We start from the raw sequence: 19,105 nt of genomic DNA, 5'->3' as shown, positions 1-19,105 counted from the left end.
CAGATTCAGTCTTCCCAGCCTGGTGCAGGTCTACAATTGTGTTTCTGGTGTCCTTTGACAGCTCTTTGGTCTTGGCCATAGTGGAGTTTGGAGTGTGACTGTTTGAGGTTGTGGACAGGTGTCTTTTATACTGATAACAAGTTCAAACAGGTGCCATTAATACAGGTAACGAGTGGAGGACAGAGGAGCCTCTTAAAGAAGAAGTTACAGGTCTGTGAGAGCCAGAAATCTTGCTTGTTTGTAGGTGACCAAATACTTATTTTCCACCATAATTTGCAAATGAATTAATAAAAAAATTATACAATGTGATTTTCTGGATTTTTTTTCTAATTTTGTCTGTCATAGTTGAAGTGTCCCTATGATGAAAATTACAGGCATCTCTCAACTTTTTAAGTGGGAGAACTTGCACAATTGGTGGCTGACTAAATACTTTTTTTGCCCCACTGTATATAAACAATTACAATAAAAAAAAACATGATTTAAAATCCTGAACAATCATTCTGATTCCCATGTAAAATATCCTTTTGAGTGACTAAAACATGATCCACAATATATTTTTCTTTTTGTATGTTTTTGGGGGGTATTTCTAGGAATGGGGGTTTCAAAGAAAGTGATCACACTTGGAAAGTGTGGAAATTGGATATGCAGTATTGTATTTATTATCCCAAAGTGTCCAGAAAGACTGACTAACGTACTGTAATATTACTTAAGTTGTAACCTATTTATGGATTGTTCATACTTAACTATGTGGTATGAATTTATAGTTAATGTGCTTAACTACTAGATGAATGGGAAGAAAGAATGAAGACTGTGCCACCCACACCTGTGCATGGAGGCCAACTCAAGTTTTTGGTAGTTTGTAAGTAAAAAATATAATAGCTGTACTGGAATTAATACATTGCTGAAGGCTATTTGGACTATTTGATATGAAGCATTTGTTTGTTATGAATTTGTACAATTTCTAGAGTAGAACAATAGAGTCAAACAGAGGGTATGAAACGAAAAGTGCATTTTGACATTATTACTTTGTATCAGATATATGAATCTGCTACCAGGCTAAGTTAAATATGTTTTTTTATCCAACTCCTCTGTCAGTCTTTGTATGCCATAAACTGTTGCTTACACGGTAGTGGAGTTGGTTATAAAGCACAAACTGGGCTGGTACCAGGCCATATTTGCCTCTCCTCTTGCTGTATATTTTAGTAGCCTACCAGTTGCTGTTGTTTTGTTCCAAATCATCTCTCAAACCCACACTCATCCATGTGACTGACAATGAAAGGGACTAGAATTGAGGCCATTTCCCTGGTGATGAGAAGATTGAAGAATGTCTTTGTGTATTTCTCGGAACAAATTAAGGAGAGTGGTGAAACGCTACACATTTTGATGACAATTTGACTAATCTCATTTATTTTAACCTCCTACAACTTTATCTTGTAAACTAGAGGTCATTTCAGTCAAATAATATTTGTAAATGTTTATGGTATGTATTTATGTGCAATGACGACTTTGGGGAAATGTTTTACCTTGTGTTTTTTTTTTTCAGAGAATAAAAACAATGAATTAAATGTATGTGAACACTTGAACCCAAAATATGTGTCTTGTATCTTGCATTATTAGAGGACTTCTATTGGGACCTGAGACTGTTAACAGCCCTGGCCAGAAATCAATAGTTCCAGAAAGCATTAAGTTTCAGTCCAAATCAATCAAGTGGCATTAAAATGGCACTGAGGCACAAAAACAAATCAATCTGAAGTGGCATTAAAATGGCACTGAGGCACAAAAACAAATCAATGCCATTGCTCTTTGTATTCCCACTTCTTCTTGAGGAGAGTAAAATCAACATACCAAGTCAATATTGCTCTAACAGGTAATTGTCAGAGGGGTTTGGACATGGAGGGGGTTCAGTCCTGATGATGATTGAATGTTGTGTGGCTTGTGAAAGTATTCACTCCCCTTCACATTTTCCCTATTTCGTTGCCTTACAACCTGGAATTAAAATAGATTTTTAGGGGGTTTGTATCATTTGATTTACACAACATGAAGCTTTGAAGCTGCAAAATAATTTTCTCTTGTGAAACAAACAAGACAAAAAAAATAAACTATTCACCCCCCCAAAGTCAATACTTTGTAGAGCCACCTTTTACAGCAATTACAGCTGCAAGTCTCTTGGGGTATGTCTCTAAAAGCTTGGCACATCTAGCCACTGGGATTTTTGCCCATTCTACAAGGCAAAACTGCTCCAGCTCCTGTGAGTTTTGTTGGGCAGCCCTCTCTTGGCAGGTTTGTTGTGGTGCCATAATCTTTGCATTTTTTAAGAATGGATTTAATGGTGCTCCGTGGAATGTTCAAAGTTTTGGATACTTCTTTTATAACCCAACCCTGATCTGTACTTCTCCACAACTTTGTCCTTACCTGTTTGGAGAGCTCCTTGGTCTTCATGGTGCTGCTTGCTTAGTGGTGATGCAGACTCTGGGGCCTTTCAGAACAGGTGTATATATACTGAGATCATGTGACACTTTGAATCCCCTAAATAGGATCTGGTGCAAGCAATTACATTCAGAAGTCACATAATTAGTTAGATTTCAGACAGGTGGACTTTATTTAAGGGGGTGAATACATATACAACACACCACTTTTCACCACATTATTTTTAAAGAATTTTTTGAAAATGTTTTGTCTATTTTGTGTATGCCCATTACATGAAATCAAATAAAAATCAATTTAAATTACAGGTTGAAATACAACAAAATAAGAAAAACACCAAGGAGGATGAATCATTTTGCAAGTGATTGCTGCAGCAAAACGGTGAAAATTATTTTATGTCGGGTATATCACCTAAAACAGAAAGTTTGTTTTCTTCGTTATATGTATTACTTTAAATGCATTTAGATGCATCCAATGTGTTTTTTTCAAGACAGACTGGAGACCCCTACTTACTCTAATTGGAATATGAAAACACTGTGCACCTTGAAGTGTGTGTGTGTCTTACCTGTCCCCCCCCCATTTTTGCCTTATAAGCATCAGTCATTTGGCATGGTTACATATCATACTATTTTGAGTGTCCCAGATTTACATTTGCTATGTTATGCCTACTCGGAGACCATGCTATGCACTGGCAGGATTGACTCTGTAATCTGTTTTAAAAAAAAGTTATTTGATATGTAGTAGGGCTAGTAGTAGTATTATTGCTATTTCATTAACTAAGAGCCCCTGGGTGAATGAGAAACTGCAAGTTCATATTTTTACTTTATATAGAATGGAACAAAAAAAACAAGTGCTCAAGCTGGTGGTGATGATGACAACTACATGACCAGAGGTATGTGGACTCCTGCTCGTCAAACATCTCATTCCAAAATCATGGCCATTAATATGGAGTTGGTCTCCCCTCTGCTGCTATAACAGACTCCACTCTTCTGGGAAGGGCATTGTCATGCTGAAACAGGAAAGAGCCTTCACCAAACTGTTACCACAAAATTGGAAGCACAGAATTGTCTATAATGTCATTGTTGCTGTAGCGTTAAGATTTCCCTTCACTGGAACTAAGAGGCCTGGCCCGAACCATGAAAAACAGCCCCAACCAAACTTTACAATTGGCACTTTGCATTTGGGGCAGGTAGCATTCTCCTGGCATCCCCCATAGCCAGATTTGTCTGTCGGACTGCCAGATGGTCCATAGTCCAAAGGCGGAGCGCTTTACACTACTCCAGCCAACACTTGGCATTGCGCATGGTGATCTTAGGTTTGTGTGTGGCTGCTCGGCCATGGAAACCCATTTCACGAAGCTCCCGATGAGCAGTTCTTATGCTGACATTGCTTCCAGAGGCAGTTTGGAACTCGGTAATGAGTGTTGCAACCGAGGACAGACAATTTGAAGGGGTGTCCACATACACTATATATACAAAAGTAACTATCTATAGGCTAACACTTCTGTCATTAATATGCCCAAAAAATGACACACATAGGCCTAATTGAATGGTAATTAAATTACAACAGCACAAATCCAGTTACTCAGAATGCCAAAAAAGTAGTTTGGATCGGTCTATCCAAACATGTTTTTGCTCTAGAAAAATAATAATCCAGGTTTCTTGATGTGCATATCACCAGCGCCGGCAAGGCAGTAGTTTGCGCAGTTATCTCCACAGCAGGCCATGTCACAACCCGACCAACGACACAAACTACTACCTCAGCCGGAGCACAGCGGAAAGGAACGAACCAGCGGTGTCATCCGTGTGTCTGCCTCCTGTCCAAACGGTTCAGAATGACCATATTAATGAACTGTTCCATGATGGCGCGGTCATATACAGTATCTGTATCGTTAAACACTTCCCATGCATAAAACGCAATTGAAACCCCACCCAAGTCCCCGTCTCCTGATTTCACTGCCCTTCCCCTAAAATGATTTGGCTGGACATTGCATCATGTCTCGGCCAAGTTCTCGTTTTAGACCTAGGCTACACAGTGGTCTCGAATGAAAGCTGTGACATTTTACAGACCGTAGGAATTAATACAGGGAGAATATTGAATACCACTATAGCCTAATACTTTACGACAAAGCTTTATCACAATCCAATAATTACGAACAGTTAAATGGCATACACACAACCTTATAATTGTGATTGGTTGATCCAGCCCAGCAACGCAATATTGTGTTGTGCGCACACCGTATAGTAGCAGACAGCCATTTCCCCATGTCCTTTGTCAAGAAAAAAAATAAAGGCAGAACAATTATCTGTGCAGTCGAGCTTTAAAGAAAAATGAACACGCGCGCGCAGCTCGGTCTTGCGCAAGTTGCAGCTCGGTCTTGCGCAAGTTGCCGCATACTCTGTCAGTGTTCTCCAGCTCCTTTCCGCGATCCGTGTGGAAAGGGAATGAGTAGTATGCGATCAACTGTGGATACAATTCGCGGGAAACTTCAGACTGGGCGTAAAGAACAGCACCATTCGTATTGGGTAATAGGAAAGGTAGTATTTCAATTCATGCGCAAAATGTTGGCCATTGCGATTTTGGGTGAAATTCTAAAATGCACCAGACCAATTCTGAAGAAGTCTCTAATGGATAAGCAAGTCAGTCAGACAAAATGGTCATCTATGTTTGTGCTGAGCTTCAACACCTCAGAACCTCGGACAAAATATGTTTTAGTATAGTATGAATAGGCCATAATAGCCAGTCATGGTCCAGCTTCAACCACAAGAGGGCCTCTATTTCCAATTTCTTGGTTGAGCCAGGAATGCTCCTGTGTTATACATTTACCTCCCGAGGGCACGAACACCCAATCCGAGTCATTATCAATCAAGTTAAATATATAGCCTACACAACCTTAAGGTTGGAAATTCTGAATAGTTTACAGAGAAAAAAAGAGTTCTAGGCTTTACACAACTTTATTGAGGTTTGTGTGTAAATATACATGCACATTTCAAATGTAAACCCAAGTGAACTCAAGCGCAGCCAAACCTGGAAACCCCCATGTCATGCAAAGGATGCCTGAATATATTCACCTTTACAAAAAAAATCTGAACAATAGCACATCCTGTCAAAAAGATCCAATCCCCCAGAAGAGAAAAGCACAGGTAAGAATTCTGTCTCTCCCAAATGGCACCCTATTCCCTATATAGGGCACTACTTTTGACGAGAGCTCTATGCAGTATACGGCGCCATTTCAGACAAAACCCTGAATTTGTGGTCTATGAACCCAAATCCCCATTACATCTTCGATCTTGCCAAGGTCTTTAAATATATTTTTTATTATTTTTTAAATGCTTCCATATAAATAAATAAATGTTATCAAATGTGCACTCACAGAGTGAACTCTTATGTACAGTACTATATATGCTATATGCAATCACCACATCTCACCCACTCATGCTGATCAGTAATTCACCCATCCCTCCCACTCTCTAGAGAGAAAGACCCTACTCCACACACCAACCACAATGAAGCATTATTTTCCCTTGGAAGAGAGGACACATACAGCAGTACCCAGGTATTTCTATCAAAGGTAATGAACCCCCTACTAGTTCCCCCCTCACATTTAACCAAAGCAAGACAAGAAGAGGCACAAAAAAAAAAAAAACTGGCATTACAAGTGGATCAGTTCAAGTCAGTCATTCAGCATACATTCCGGCTCTCGTGTTTGATTTTTAAAAATATTTTTAATTGGTTGATTTCCGGTAGCAGCGGTCGCTATTCATGGATGTTTCTATTGGGGACAGCAAAGACAGGGTGTGAGGGTGTGTACATAAGTGTTCCTGTGAGTGTAGGAATGAGTTTCAGCTCGTATCGGTGTCCTGTTTAAGTGTAGGTGCGCGTGCGTTTGTGTTTCGGGGCCATGCACAGACAACGTGACGTAATAATGTGCTAAAGGCTACAATCTGAGATTAAGAGTTAAGGCTGAGGTGATCCAACCAAGAGACAGAAATCTAATGTATCACCAATATTCATCATCTCAAAAAGCCTCTAGAAGGAGCAGGTAGTGGAGGAGAGGCTCAATAAGCCGTGTAAAGCTAGTAACGCAACATAAAGCCTAAGAGGTGGGTCCGTCCCAGAAAAGCCCTTACCTCCTAAGCAAACACGTCTCCTAATCACTTACGAAGATCTGAAAGAATTGGATGTAAGCAATATGGTAGCCAACTTGTCATGTGACAGGTAAGGTGAATTTTTCGCCCCATTTCTCACCCCTATCTGATGATTTCAGATCTACAAAAGTGTCTAGGGGTTTAAGGGTTGTTTCTGGACCTTGACCTTGGCTTCATGCGGCTTGGAGGATACTTACTGTAGTGACCAGCAGAAGAAAAAAAAATAACAGAACTTAATCACAAGGCTCATATTGTGTACATTAGTTGTGTGTCTAAAATGGAAGTTCACCACATGACTAGTTTGGCTGTTTTACATTATGAAATGTATTTTGCTCTTCTTCTTCCTCCTCACATACACAAAGCAGAGTAGGAGGGCTGATCTAGGATCAGGTCCCCCCTGTCCATATAACCTTATTCATTATGATCATAAAGGTTGAAAATGATCCTAGATCAGCACTCTTAATCTACACAGAGCAGTCACTATGTGTGGATGCGTGTTCTGTTGACCACAGTGTTTAAAGGCAGCGTTCAAAGCGTTTTAACTGAGAAGACCTTGGCTCAGAGTAATTTGTAAAACAATTGCAGTATGTGGCACTAATATTCAATTCATTATAAAAAAAAGGGAGTGCAGGTGACTGTGCAACAAAATAAAAGTGTAAGGACGAATCCCCAAAAAGGCTTCAGCGCATCATGAAAACTTAATAATAATAATAATTCAGTGTTCATTCAAAAAAAATATTTACAAGGCCTAGCTTAAAAATAATGGTATGCCAATGCATTGCTCTCTCAGAAATATAAAAACATAACAAAATTAAAGCAGGTGGGTGGGAGAGAGGGAGTATCGGTTCGAAGCGCCAAAGCAGTGACACCACTGCACTGTGACATTCTGTGTTTGATACTATGATGAACTGAACTCTGGCCTTCCTAACACTTCTAATGGATCCATTCGATTTCAGTATGATGTCCTTGTTCAGAATCAGAACAGAGCTTGACATCTTTTTCCTCCAGAGTGAATGATTCATGTAGAATGGACATGGAGGAGAATCACTGCGACCCGAATAAGACCGGTCGGACGGACCACAGACAACTATAGGCCCTGATTTCTTTAGTAATGTTGCTTCGGTGTTCCAGCACTAACAAACTTCTCAGTGGTTAGTTTCCCCTGGTAGCCCACTCATTGTAGGCCTGGATGGTGTCAGAGATCAGCCTCAGGCCTGGCACACTGCTCTGTGTCTGTCGATATGGCTTAGGATGGATATTATTGTCTCTCGCTCTGTCTCCGTTTCTCCAGCTCATTTGGTTTTCATGGTGACATTGTCGTTGACATCCTCTTCGTCGCTCTGAACTGAAGCAGAGGCTCCCTGGGATGAGGCGACGCTCTTCCTCTCCTCCTTCCCTTCTCTGTTCTCCTCCACCTCCTCTCCATCCTCCTCTCTCTCCTCCTCCTCCTCCTCCTCCTCCTCTCGGTCCAGATTAAAGTAGCCTGTTCCCTTCACTGTGTCCTGGCGCTGGTAGAACAGCACGTACGCTGCTTTGGACTGAACACACACACACATATATATATATATATATATGAAGTGCACATTCAATTCACACTGGGCAGTGCTGTGTATCTGACAAGATGTTAGAAGACTATGGAACTCACCACTATCTGATCTTCGTTGGCTGGAGAGACACTGCTGTCGTCAAAGTTGTACCACTTGTCATCATCCTTGTTCTTCGCATAAGCAGTATCTAAGTGTCCCAAAGATAAGATGAGAAGATGAGCATTTGTCTGCTAAAAGCAAGCATGGAATTAAGACTGTTGATTCAACTTCCTTGTTTGAATCAACTCGGATAAGACCATGGCTAGCAATGTCTGAATTTACCATTTTGAATACACGTTACGTTCAAATTCACATTACGCTTCTAGTGTTTATGACTAAATTGTCAAATAAAAATACTTAAATTCAGACTTACAGTGTCCTCCTCCCATGCCTCCATAGTGATTGGAGACCGCAATGAGATCGTAGCGACAGGGACCAGCATTAGGGTCGATCAGGAACTCTGACATTTCCATGTCACTGGAGAAAGAATCACACAAAGAACCATTCATGAGGGGGAGAATTCCTTGTTTTCTCTTCAAGAGATATTTAACATTTGTATAAGTGATTTAGGCAATGAGGCCCTTTAACCTTTAACTAGTTCCCCAGAGTCAGATGAACTTGTGGATAGCATTTTTTATGTCTGTGTCCTGTATGAAGGAAGTTAGAGGTCATTTTGTGAGCCAATGCTAACTAGGGTCAGCACAATGACGAAGTGTATGGGCATGCAGGTCAGCAACTTCCTTCAAACTGCTCGCAGAGACATAAAAATTGTATCCACAAGTTCATCGGACACTGGGGAAGTAGATCAAAATCCAGAAGCATCCCTATAAGCCACAGGGAAACAGCTGAATGTTTTTAATTTACACAATTATACTTGTTCATAAACTTTGACAGAAAAGTATGTCCGTCTGGTCAAAACCGTACCTGAGTGGGAAGTCGACTAGTGAATCCAGCTTGTCCCTCATATATCTGCTGTAGGAGAAGCGTTTCAGATGGACCACCAGGACTGGAGGCAGAGACCACAGGTCTAGCTTCTTAGTGGCCTGCTGGTGCTCCTTGCAGTTTGGACAGTACCTGGGATAGATTAATTAATTATTATATTTTATGTGACAATTTTTTTTAAAAGCATATACTTTCTTAGTACCTGAGACAGCCAGGATAAATTACGCATCAGCCCAAATTACAGAAGATTTTAGTTCTGGGTTAATGGAGATTAATATCATGTTAAAACATGTTAATATTTATTTTGAGAGAACTATTCTTTTAAAAGTTCATTATTTTCTTTATTAGCCTTGACAATATGAAGTTAAGTCTCACCATGGGTCCTCGGCTCCGAGCTTCTCTTTGGTGGTGAACAGCTCGATGCAGTCTTTCAGTTTGAAGAAGGCTTTCTTCTGAGGCTTATACTCCATGCTCTCATGCTTCTCAAAGTCCTGTTCACAGACAGTGAGATTTGTTATTACTTATTTACTACAGTATTATTACCATCCAAGGCTTAAAGAGAGACATTCATTCTACAACAGTGTTTTCCAAGCCTCTCCTCAAATACCTCCAGCCATTCTAACTATTTGATCTACAAACTAGCACACAAGGTTTGGGAAACACTGTTTCAGTTTGAATGCATAAGGACAGACACAGTCTGGCGTGAATTGATATACTGTACACCCCTCTGTATTTATTTAGACAGAGACGCAAACATTTGTAAATTTGGCTCTATACTCCAGCATTTTTGATTTTAGATCAAATGTTTCATATCAGGCGACCCCCCCCCCCCCCGCTAACCTCTCACCATTACCAATAACAGGGGTGGTTAATATTTTGGGGGGATAATGATCTTTGTGGCTCTGTAACTTTCTTATGTATCAATATTCATGATTATCCATAATCATGGTACCATTCACATTCATGTCTTTTAAAAAATAAAAATACAGCCCCCATCCCCGCAGGCCGTCATTGTAAATAAGAATTTGCTCTTAACTGACTTGCCTAGTTAAATCAAGGTTAAATTAAAATAAAATAAAAATGTAAATGTAGAAGTGTTCAGAAACATTTATTCTTATTTACAATAAAAGTGACTCCAAAATGATAATACATTATTCACCATTCAGCTCCTACTGGGCAAAACACAACCAAAACAAACTGCAAATGCATCCAACAAGTTTGAAGAGTCACAAGCTTGATGTAGTCTAGGAATATGGGACCAAATATTAAACTTCTGACCACTTTAATCCACTATAAGTTAATTTGTCCAAATACTTACGGGAAAAAAAAGTATTCCAATGGGGGGACTAGATACACAGTGACTTCATTTCTAAATGGTAAAACATATGTATGAATATACACTCAAATAAAAAAAGGTGACATTCTGTACTGTCACCCCTTGTATGAAACATTTTATCTCAAATAAGAAAATGCTGGAGTATAGGGCCATATTTTCACATTTTATCTTCACTGTCCAAATAAATACAGAGGGTAGTGTAAGTAAAATGGTTTCTAGTGTTAGAGGAGAGTAGAAAGCCTTACCTCCGTGATACCCTCATCAAAGTGTTTTTTCTTGACCTCTGGTTCCCAGTCCAAAGAGAGATAGGACTGGTCTGTTACAGAGAGAGAGCAATATACCCTTAAAGACTCATTGTAAAGGTGAGAATATAACAGAACAAGAAAGGTGGATTGGGCATTAAGAACTAGTAGAGGCACTGCTTTGTGCTTACAATAAGTATAATGTTACTAGAATGTTACCATGTTATTATCTTTATTGGAGGGTTTCAACTTCATCTGCGTACCATATGTAAAATGCCCATCTTACCACTGAGTCTGAGGTGTCCCTCGTCGAACCGGATGTGCCGCGGTTCCTCCTTGATTAAGCTGAAGTCAGTCTTCCCCATGTTGTTAAACTGGAATGTAAACAATCTCTTCTTCTCCCCCATCGTCATAGACGTTTGGTTCTGGTGACCTTTGGTCCCCGAGTTCTCTCCCCCTGGACCAACCCCATTCTCCAGCTCGTTGTCCCCACCACCCACAGAGTCCTCTGATTGGCTGTTGTCATTCTCAGAGGGCAGCTCCTGGTCCTGACTGGATTCGTCGTCTCCATCCTGCTCATCAGTCTCCATCTCGCCTGGAATGGAGTGGATCAGCTGATCAGATTTTGGAATAGCTTTATCGACAGGGGTGACATTTTTTATTTAACCTTTATTTAATGCTGAGACCATAGTCTCTTTCGCAGGCGAGCCCTGCATGAACACATCAATAAAACAATTACACTATACATTTCTATTTACACATCTATTTACACATCAATTACAAAATACATCAAAGGGAAAGACAGAACACAAATCATATGAAACAAACACATTGTTCAGGAAAAGTCCCAGGTGAGTGCATGTGTAAGTGTGTCTGTTTGAGCGTGTGTATATTACGTACTGGGAGAGCCCTCCTCCAGGACCCCATTGGTAGCATTGCCATTGACAATATGTTGTTTAGAAGAAGGGGTTGTCTCCTCAGTGTCCTCCTCCTCAACGACAGAACGCACAAACCGACTGCACCATACAACACAAAACACTAATATAAATCAGTTCCCATTCAAAACATACAGACATAGTCCAACAACATCTAACAGCTCAACATCATGTATATGCTCCCCCCGAAGAAAGAAACATCCACCCTCAGTGCTGTTAGTACTCAGTTCATCAGTGCTCCCCGGAGGAGAAAACATTTCATGAGAAAACATACAAATCGGGACATTGTGTCAAAGCCTTGTTTACACTAGTAACTAAAAAGGTTCCTTAGAAACAATGAAAAGAGCAATCACATGTATTAATATATTCATTTTTACATCAACATCTTGTCACAATTAGGCTAAGTAATTAACAAGAGCGCAGAGCACAAGGGTAGTTAATGGCAGTTTCTGAGATGGTTACCTACCCACCAGAGGCGTAGCAATAGCATGTTGTAAAGCTTGCTGTAGTGCATGTATGTGATTTTTGGAATAAATTGTATTTTTTTCCTCAATCAACACAATACACCCCATAATGACAAAGCAAAAACTTAAATATCACATTTACATAAGTATTCAGACCCTTTACTCAGTACTTTGTTTTAGCACCTGCATTTGGGGAGTTTCTCCCATTATTCTCTGCAGATCCTCTCAAGCTCTGTCAGTTTGGACGGGGAGCGTCAGGATCGAGGGAAAGATGATGAAAAGAGCAAAGTACTTGATGAAAGCCTACTCCAGAGCACTCAGTACCTCAGACTGGGGTGAAGGATCACCTTCCAACAGGACAATGACTAAGCACACAGCCAAGACAACGCAGTAGTGGTTTCGGGACAAGTCTCTGAATGTCTTTGAGTGGCCCAGCCAGAGACCGGACTTGAACCTGATCGAACATCTCTGGAGAGACCTGAAAATAGCCGCGTAGCGACGCTCCCTGTTTGAGAGGATTGGTAGAGAAGAATCTGAGAAACTCCCCAAATACAGGTGTGCCAAGCTTGTACCGTCATACCCAAGAAGACCAGAGGCTGTAATCGCTGCTAAAGGTGTTTCAACAAAGTACTGAGTAAAGGTCTGAATACTGTTGTAGAACACGTGTGTGTGCGTGTGACCCACCAGAGGTGTAGCAGCAGCATGTTGTAGAGCTTGTCCTCGCTGAGTGTTCTGGGGACAGTGATGAGGAAGGGCTGGCCAAACAGAGGAGTGGAGGTGTGGTTGTACCCTGACTGCTTGTACTTTTCTCTAAGGTGGACTGGGATCACCACATGGTCTGTGTCCTCCAGCCGGTTCACTGCCACCTCAAAGCTGTACAACAAGGAGAGTTATTTTTCCCCCCATTAATTGAATCTTTATTTACTATGGCAAGTCAGTTAAGAGCCACCCTCTGCGGGCTTGGAAATAACCAGATGCATCCGGTTTTCAGGGGAAATGGAAAGAGCCTGTGACGTGACTACCGTTTTTAAATGTTAACAAGGCGACACTCCATCTTAACTCCTCCTCCATATTGACTGGATTGGTTGAACGGTGCACAAGAGAACCTGTGCAGATTTTTTTCTTTCTCGTCTGGACAAGGAAAGAAACCCCGCTCAGATGCATGCTACGTTAAGTTAGTTACTAAGATCAAATGCACTGCCACCTCAAAACTACAGAACTATAGGGTAGGGTGAATGTGTTGCAGATGTTTGCATCTTTGGTAAGTTAAGGGTCGTATTCATTCGGGCATACCGTAGCAAAACGTTTTGCATGGGAAAACAGTGTTTCCTATTGGACAGGTTCAGGTAGTCCCTTCTGGTTTCAGTCCATGCCCTTCTGTTTGGTGCCTAATGAATATGACCCAGATCTAACACTTGAGGGAGAGTAGACAGTGCTTCATCCAGCTGCCTTCATCAGAAAAGTCTGTATCTGACACTCACACATAGATGTCGTCCCTCTCCATGATGCTGCTGAGGTTCTCATTGGTGGCAAAGATACGATGGAACCGGTGGTTGTAGATATCTGTTACAATCATCTGAATTTGGAAAGAAAATAAAAACATCTTAAGTACACATAGTGCATTCGGAAAGTATTCAGACCCCTTGACTTTTTCCACATTTTGTTACGTTACTTATTCTAAAATTGATTAAATAGCTTTTTTTGCTGATCAATCTACACACAATACCCAATAATGACAAAGCAAAAACAGATTTAGATGTTTTGCAAATGTATAAATAAACCATTTAAATATTACATTTACATACGTTTTCAGACCCTTTACTCAGTACTTTGTTGAAACACCTTTGGCAGCGATTACAGCCTCGAGTGTTCTTGGGTATGATGCTACAAGCTTGGCACACTTGTTTTTGGGGAGTTTCTCCAATTCTTCTCTGCAGATCCTCTCAAGCTCTGTCAGGTCGGATGGGGAGCGTCGCTGCACAGCTATTTTCAGGTCTCTCCAGAGATGTTTGATCGGGTTCAAGTCTGGGCTCTCGCTGGGCCACTCAAGGACATTGAGACTTGTCCCGAAGCCACTCATGTGTTGTCTTGGGTGTGTGCTTAGGTCGTTGTCCTGTTGGAAGGTGAATCTTTGCCCCAGCCTGAGATCCTGAGCGCTCTGGAGCAGGTTTTCATCAAGGATCTCTCTGTACATAGCCTCATTCCTGACTAGTCTCCCAGTCCCTGCAGCTGAAAAACATCCCCACAGCATGATGCTGCCACCACCATGCTTCACCATAGGGATGGTGCCAGGTTTCCTCCAGACGTGACGCTTGGCATACAGGCTAAATAGTTCAATCTTGGTTTCATCAGACCAGAGAATCTTGTTTGTCATGGTCTGAAAGTCCTTTAGGCGCCTTTTGGCAAACTCCAGGCGGGCTGTCATGTACCTTTTACTGAGAATTGGCTCCCCGTCTGTTCACTCTACCATAAAGGCCTGATTGGCGGCGTGCTGCAGAGATGGGAGAACCTTCCAGAAGGACAACCATCTCCACAGAGGAACTCTGGAGCTCTGCCAGAGTGACCATCAGGTTTTTGGTCACTTCCAAGGACCTTCTCTCCCGATTGCTCAGTTTGGCATGGCGGCCAGCTCTAGGAAGACTCTTGGTGGTCCCAAACTTCCTCCATTTAAGAATGATGGAGGCCACTGTGTTCTTGGGGACATTCAATGCTGCAGAAATGTTTTGGTACCATCTCCCAGATCTGTGCCGACACAATCCTGTACGGACAATTCCTTCGACCTCATGGCTTGGTTTTGGCTCTGACATGCACTGTCAACTGTGGGGCCTTTCCAAATCATGTCCAATCAATTGCATTTACCACAGGTGGACTCCAATCAAGTTGTAGAAACATCATAAGGTTGATAAATTGAATCAGTTCAATTTCGAGTCTCATAGCAAAGGGTCTGAATTCTTATTCAAATAAGATGTCTGTTTTTTATTTGTAATAAATTTGCTGAAATTTCCCCAAAACTGTGTTCACTGTCATTATGGGGTATTGTGTGTAGATTGATGAGGAAAAAAATAATTTGATCAATTTTAGAATAAAGGCTGTAATGTAATTAAATCTGGAAAACGTAAAGGGGTCTGAATACTTCCCGAATGCACTGTACACCATTCCAGAGCGTACATTTTAATGTAGCCTCTATTTAACCAGGTATAAAACCCCTTGAGGTTAAAAAACAATTTTTTGAGGGAGAACTGATTTAGTTAAGAGCAGGCAGGACAGAAGTTTGTGTGTGTGTGTGTGTGTGTGTGTGTGTGTGTGTGTGTGTGTATCTTACCTTCTCAGCAGGGACACCAGATAGAGTGGAGAGCGAAGTACAGAGGTCTGATATGTAGCCCACCTTGGGCACAGTCAGTTTATACTGAAACACAGAGAAAGACAAATGGCCATTAAGCCGGGGTCCTAAGATTAACTCATAACTTAATCCGCAAGAGCAGAATTTCCCAAACCCCATGAAGAATGAATAGCTGCAGATTCATTAAATATACACCAAGCCTTCAAAATGTATTGATAAAAAGGACCTCCCTCCAGTTTCCATCTGTCCCTATTCAGAGCATAAGCTGATTACAAATACTCAAATCCACTTCAGAGGATATCCATTAAAAAGCAGAGAATATTGTGGGTGACCACAATATGTGAAGGATGACTAATTTCTAGGTAGGCGGTAACAGCTCTGTACCTGTGTGGGTTTGGTCAGGGGTTCCAGACTGACATTAGTCATTTTCACATGGTACAAAACAGAAGCAAGCAGGCCAAAACAGGGAGGTGCTATCCAATAAGAAACATTTGTTTTTGTTTTCAGTTGTAAAAGCTTTTGCTACAGTGTGCACTAATGAATACAACCCAGATACTGTAGTTACCTGTGTGGGTCTGGCCAGGGGGTCCAGCCTGACCAGGTAGACCTCCAGAGTGCGCTCCTTTTTCATGGGCAGCGGCAGCGTCAGGTAGCAGAAGGGGTCAAAGGTGACGGAGACCTTGGCGCAGACAGGGCACACCAGGGTGGACTTGAAGAGGCCGTGGAAGATGTCCACGATGATGGAGTCGTTCCTCTTGATGTGGTTTTCCCACGCCTCCTCGGCCACCACCTACAGACACACAGAGGGGAGGGAAGATAGTGAGGAACCATTTTTGACAAAGGGTGAAATAGCAACAATGGAGTGTCTGGAGGAGGTATAGTACTATGATAGCGTTTATTCCCACTACTGGATTTGCTTTTCTCCTCAGCCACGACATACCGTTACACAGAGGGGAAGGGAAAGACTCAAACTATTTAGATATGCGGTGAAGGGTCACATGGAGTGTGTGGTGGTACAACTATTCCCAAAACTCCTTGGCAAACACCTACAGTCGTCACACAGAGGGGAGGGATAAGGCTGAGATACCATTTTGACATAAGCCAAGAGAACACTATGGCGTGGTACACTGTTTTTAATAATTGTTTTACTCTAGATACATGCCTACAGTCTTACAGAAGGGAAGAAAAGCAATGCCATCAGAAACATAGCCGAGACAGACTATAAACTATAATAATGGTTGTTACAGCCATGTCTCAAGGCTATGAGACACCATTTCAACAGACTAAAATGACACAGTGGAGTGACTGGAGGTGTGAACACTGTTTGTTCCCACTGCGACTGGTTCTCCTTCAGAAACACATTGGCTACAGAGTCGATAATGAGGTTATAAGACTTGGCGCAAGATCTGGCATATTTCCTGCCATTCAATTGGTCATTAAAATTAATGATATACCCATTGATTCTTGAATATAAATGCCTCATTGGGCTGAAACACCAAACTCAAGATTGTGGCTTTAAAGATAAAGATTTCCATTTAAACAATCAACGCACAAAAACAACTGAATGAGTGTTGAGTGCCAGAGAGAGCAAGACTACCTGGGACCACAGAGAACAATTTGCCCAGCTGTGTACTGTAGCTATGATGCAATGTATTTGTTGTGCATGGTCCCTGACAAATTGTAAAGCGAATTAAACTAAACTAATAAAATATGGAGTGACAGCAAGCTAGCAGTAACAGACCTTGTCAGGCCTGCCCTCAGCATCTTTGAGCAGGATGTAGGGTTTCTTCCTGATGCGGTTCAGGTCCTCGTGTAGACCATCCAACAGGAAGGCCAGCAGCTCATGAGAGTCCTGCTGCTGGTAGCCTGAGAACTGGGGGGCGAAGCGACCCACCTGGGTCTGGAGGGAGGGGAGAACATAGACACACACACACACACACACACAGGTTCAGCAACAGATCTATAGGAAATTCCAAATTGACACCTCACCCCTAGGGATCTTGTGTAGATTGAATTGGTGGAAGCAACCAAAATAGCACAGATTCCACCAACCTGTAGCCTGTCAGTTAGCAAAGTAGGAATATTGCCATATTTCTTATATGTGTGATCCTTTCTGATCTACTCTAGAGCTGTGGTGTAATCGATGGTGAACGCACATAAACACCGCTTACGCACCTTTTCTATTTTGCGTGAATGTTTACCCACCCATTGCGGAAAACCAGATTGAAAGTATAGAGAGCGTTACTTTATTCACCACGAACGGAAATCAGTGTTTACTCACCCATTCTTTCTACCACTTGTGGGTCTAAGGGTCAATTTGGGATTGGGCACATCATAGCTGCATTTCAATCCAGAATCAAGGCAGAAGTGAGGGAACAACTTTCAGACCATGTGAATTTCAGAAGTTGGTATGGGTACAGTACAGGGTTGGAGTCAATTCCATTTAAATTCCAGTCAATTCAGAATGTAAACCAAATTCCAATTACACATTTTCCCAATTAAAAAGCATTGAAGATAATTGGAATTTCAGTGTACCTTCTGAAATGCCTGGAATGGAAATGGACTCGACAACAACCCTGGTGCCGTAAATTACCTTGAAAGGCCGTGGTGTGACGTAGCTGTACTTCCCAGACCACGACTGCTTGGTGATCTCAGCGTAGGCCTTGGCGATCTCCCCTTTCATTCCCAGGGGGTTGTCCTCGTTCAACTCATCGTTGTACTTGTCTTTCAGGAAATACTCGGTGAGAGGAGGTACATTACTTAAACACTGCAGAAAAATATAAAGTATATAAAAAACAATTAAAGGTGGGAAAAGAAGCAGTAAAATATGCAAGAGACAGGAAATAATGAGAAAATCCAACAGTCAAAGGAATCACCTAAACCATCAGTATATTTCAATGCCAAAGGTCAATCAATACCCGCAGCTGTTCCTGCCATGATACAATTAAAAGCAATGCATACACACCAGAGTTCAGAGTTAACAGTTTTATGTATGTTTTTATTTAACTGTTATTTAACCAGTCAAGTCAGTAAAATAAAACTCATTCTTATTTACAATGTTGGCCAACCAAAAGGTAAAAGACCTCCTGCAGGGGCAGGGGCTGCGATAAAAGGGACCAAATACAGATCACGACAAGAGAGACACCACAACACTACATAAGACAACAACATAGTATGGCAGCAACACATGACAACACAACATGATAGCAGCACAACACATGGCACAAACATTATTGGGCAAGTTGAGGGGTTAGGGTATGGTACCTGCAGTGCAGAGTTCATGAAGCAGGTGTTTCCCAGGTTGGAAAGACCACACAGGCCAGCCCGCTCACTCTGCCTGCCCTCGGAGCACTCATAGCTGTTATAAGGGTGGTAGGACGGAAGGCTGTAGCTGGAGTTTTTCACACTAAAGAGGTTACATAACATCAGTCAGGCATATATAGAGAACATGGACTTAGCCTATTTCATATGGCTGGATAAAATTACTGGACGTTAACAAACAAATGCAGGCATAAAGGAGTGGTGTAATAATGTGCTGTTTGAATGACGTACCGTTCAATTTATTTTTGTTAAGTAATTGCCTTAATCTTGTTTGGACCCCAGAAAGAGTAATGGGGATCGTTAATAAATAAAGGCTAGTGCCCACACACAAACCTTAAACATTTCAATTCAAACCCCCCAAACACAA

At 41.5% G+C, this 19,105-nt stretch overlaps 1 protein-coding gene across 6 annotated transcripts in view; it reads right to left on the bottom strand.

Annotated features, from left to right (window-relative positions):
• Positions 1–5,362: 5,362 nt before the first annotated feature.
• The window catches only part of usp15 (ubiquitin specific peptidase 15), a 40,858-nt gene continuing 27,115 nt past the window's right edge, over positions 5,363–19,105 (bottom strand). For all 6 annotated transcript variants that reach the window (XM_021563357.3, XM_021563359.3, XM_090200225.1 and 3 more), the window contains 15 exons: positions 18,682–18,823; positions 18,011–18,184; positions 17,159–17,317; positions 15,983–16,207; positions 15,400–15,483; positions 13,559–13,653; positions 12,762–12,950; positions 11,579–11,694; positions 10,965–11,273; positions 10,682–10,752; positions 9,476–9,591; positions 9,083–9,232; positions 8,532–8,635; positions 8,218–8,306; positions 5,363–8,110 (listed from right to left, as the gene is read on the bottom strand). In XM_021563357.3, the coding sequence (XP_021419032.3) occupies positions 7,865–8,110; positions 8,218–8,306; positions 8,532–8,635; positions 9,083–9,232; positions 9,476–9,591; positions 10,682–10,752; positions 10,965–11,273; positions 11,579–11,694; positions 12,762–12,950; positions 13,559–13,653; positions 15,400–15,483; positions 15,983–16,207; positions 17,159–17,317; positions 18,011–18,184; positions 18,682–18,823 (2,269 nt within the window). In that variant the 3' untranslated portion in view covers positions 5,363–7,864. The remainder of the gene's footprint in view (positions 8,111–8,217; positions 8,307–8,531; positions 8,636–9,082; positions 9,233–9,475; positions 9,592–10,681; positions 10,753–10,964; positions 11,274–11,578; positions 11,695–12,761; positions 12,951–13,558; positions 13,654–15,399; positions 15,484–15,982; positions 16,208–17,158; positions 17,318–18,010; positions 18,185–18,681; positions 18,824–19,105) is intronic.

This window comes from Oncorhynchus mykiss, chromosome 15 (assembly GCF_057628025.1).
Source record: "Oncorhynchus mykiss isolate SJ-2025 chromosome 15, ASM5762802v1, whole genome shotgun sequence".
In the NCBI taxonomy this organism is placed as follows: Eukaryota; Metazoa; Chordata; class Actinopteri; order Salmoniformes; family Salmonidae; genus Oncorhynchus; species Oncorhynchus mykiss.
This window is presented reverse-complemented; position numbering and strand designations above follow the sequence as displayed.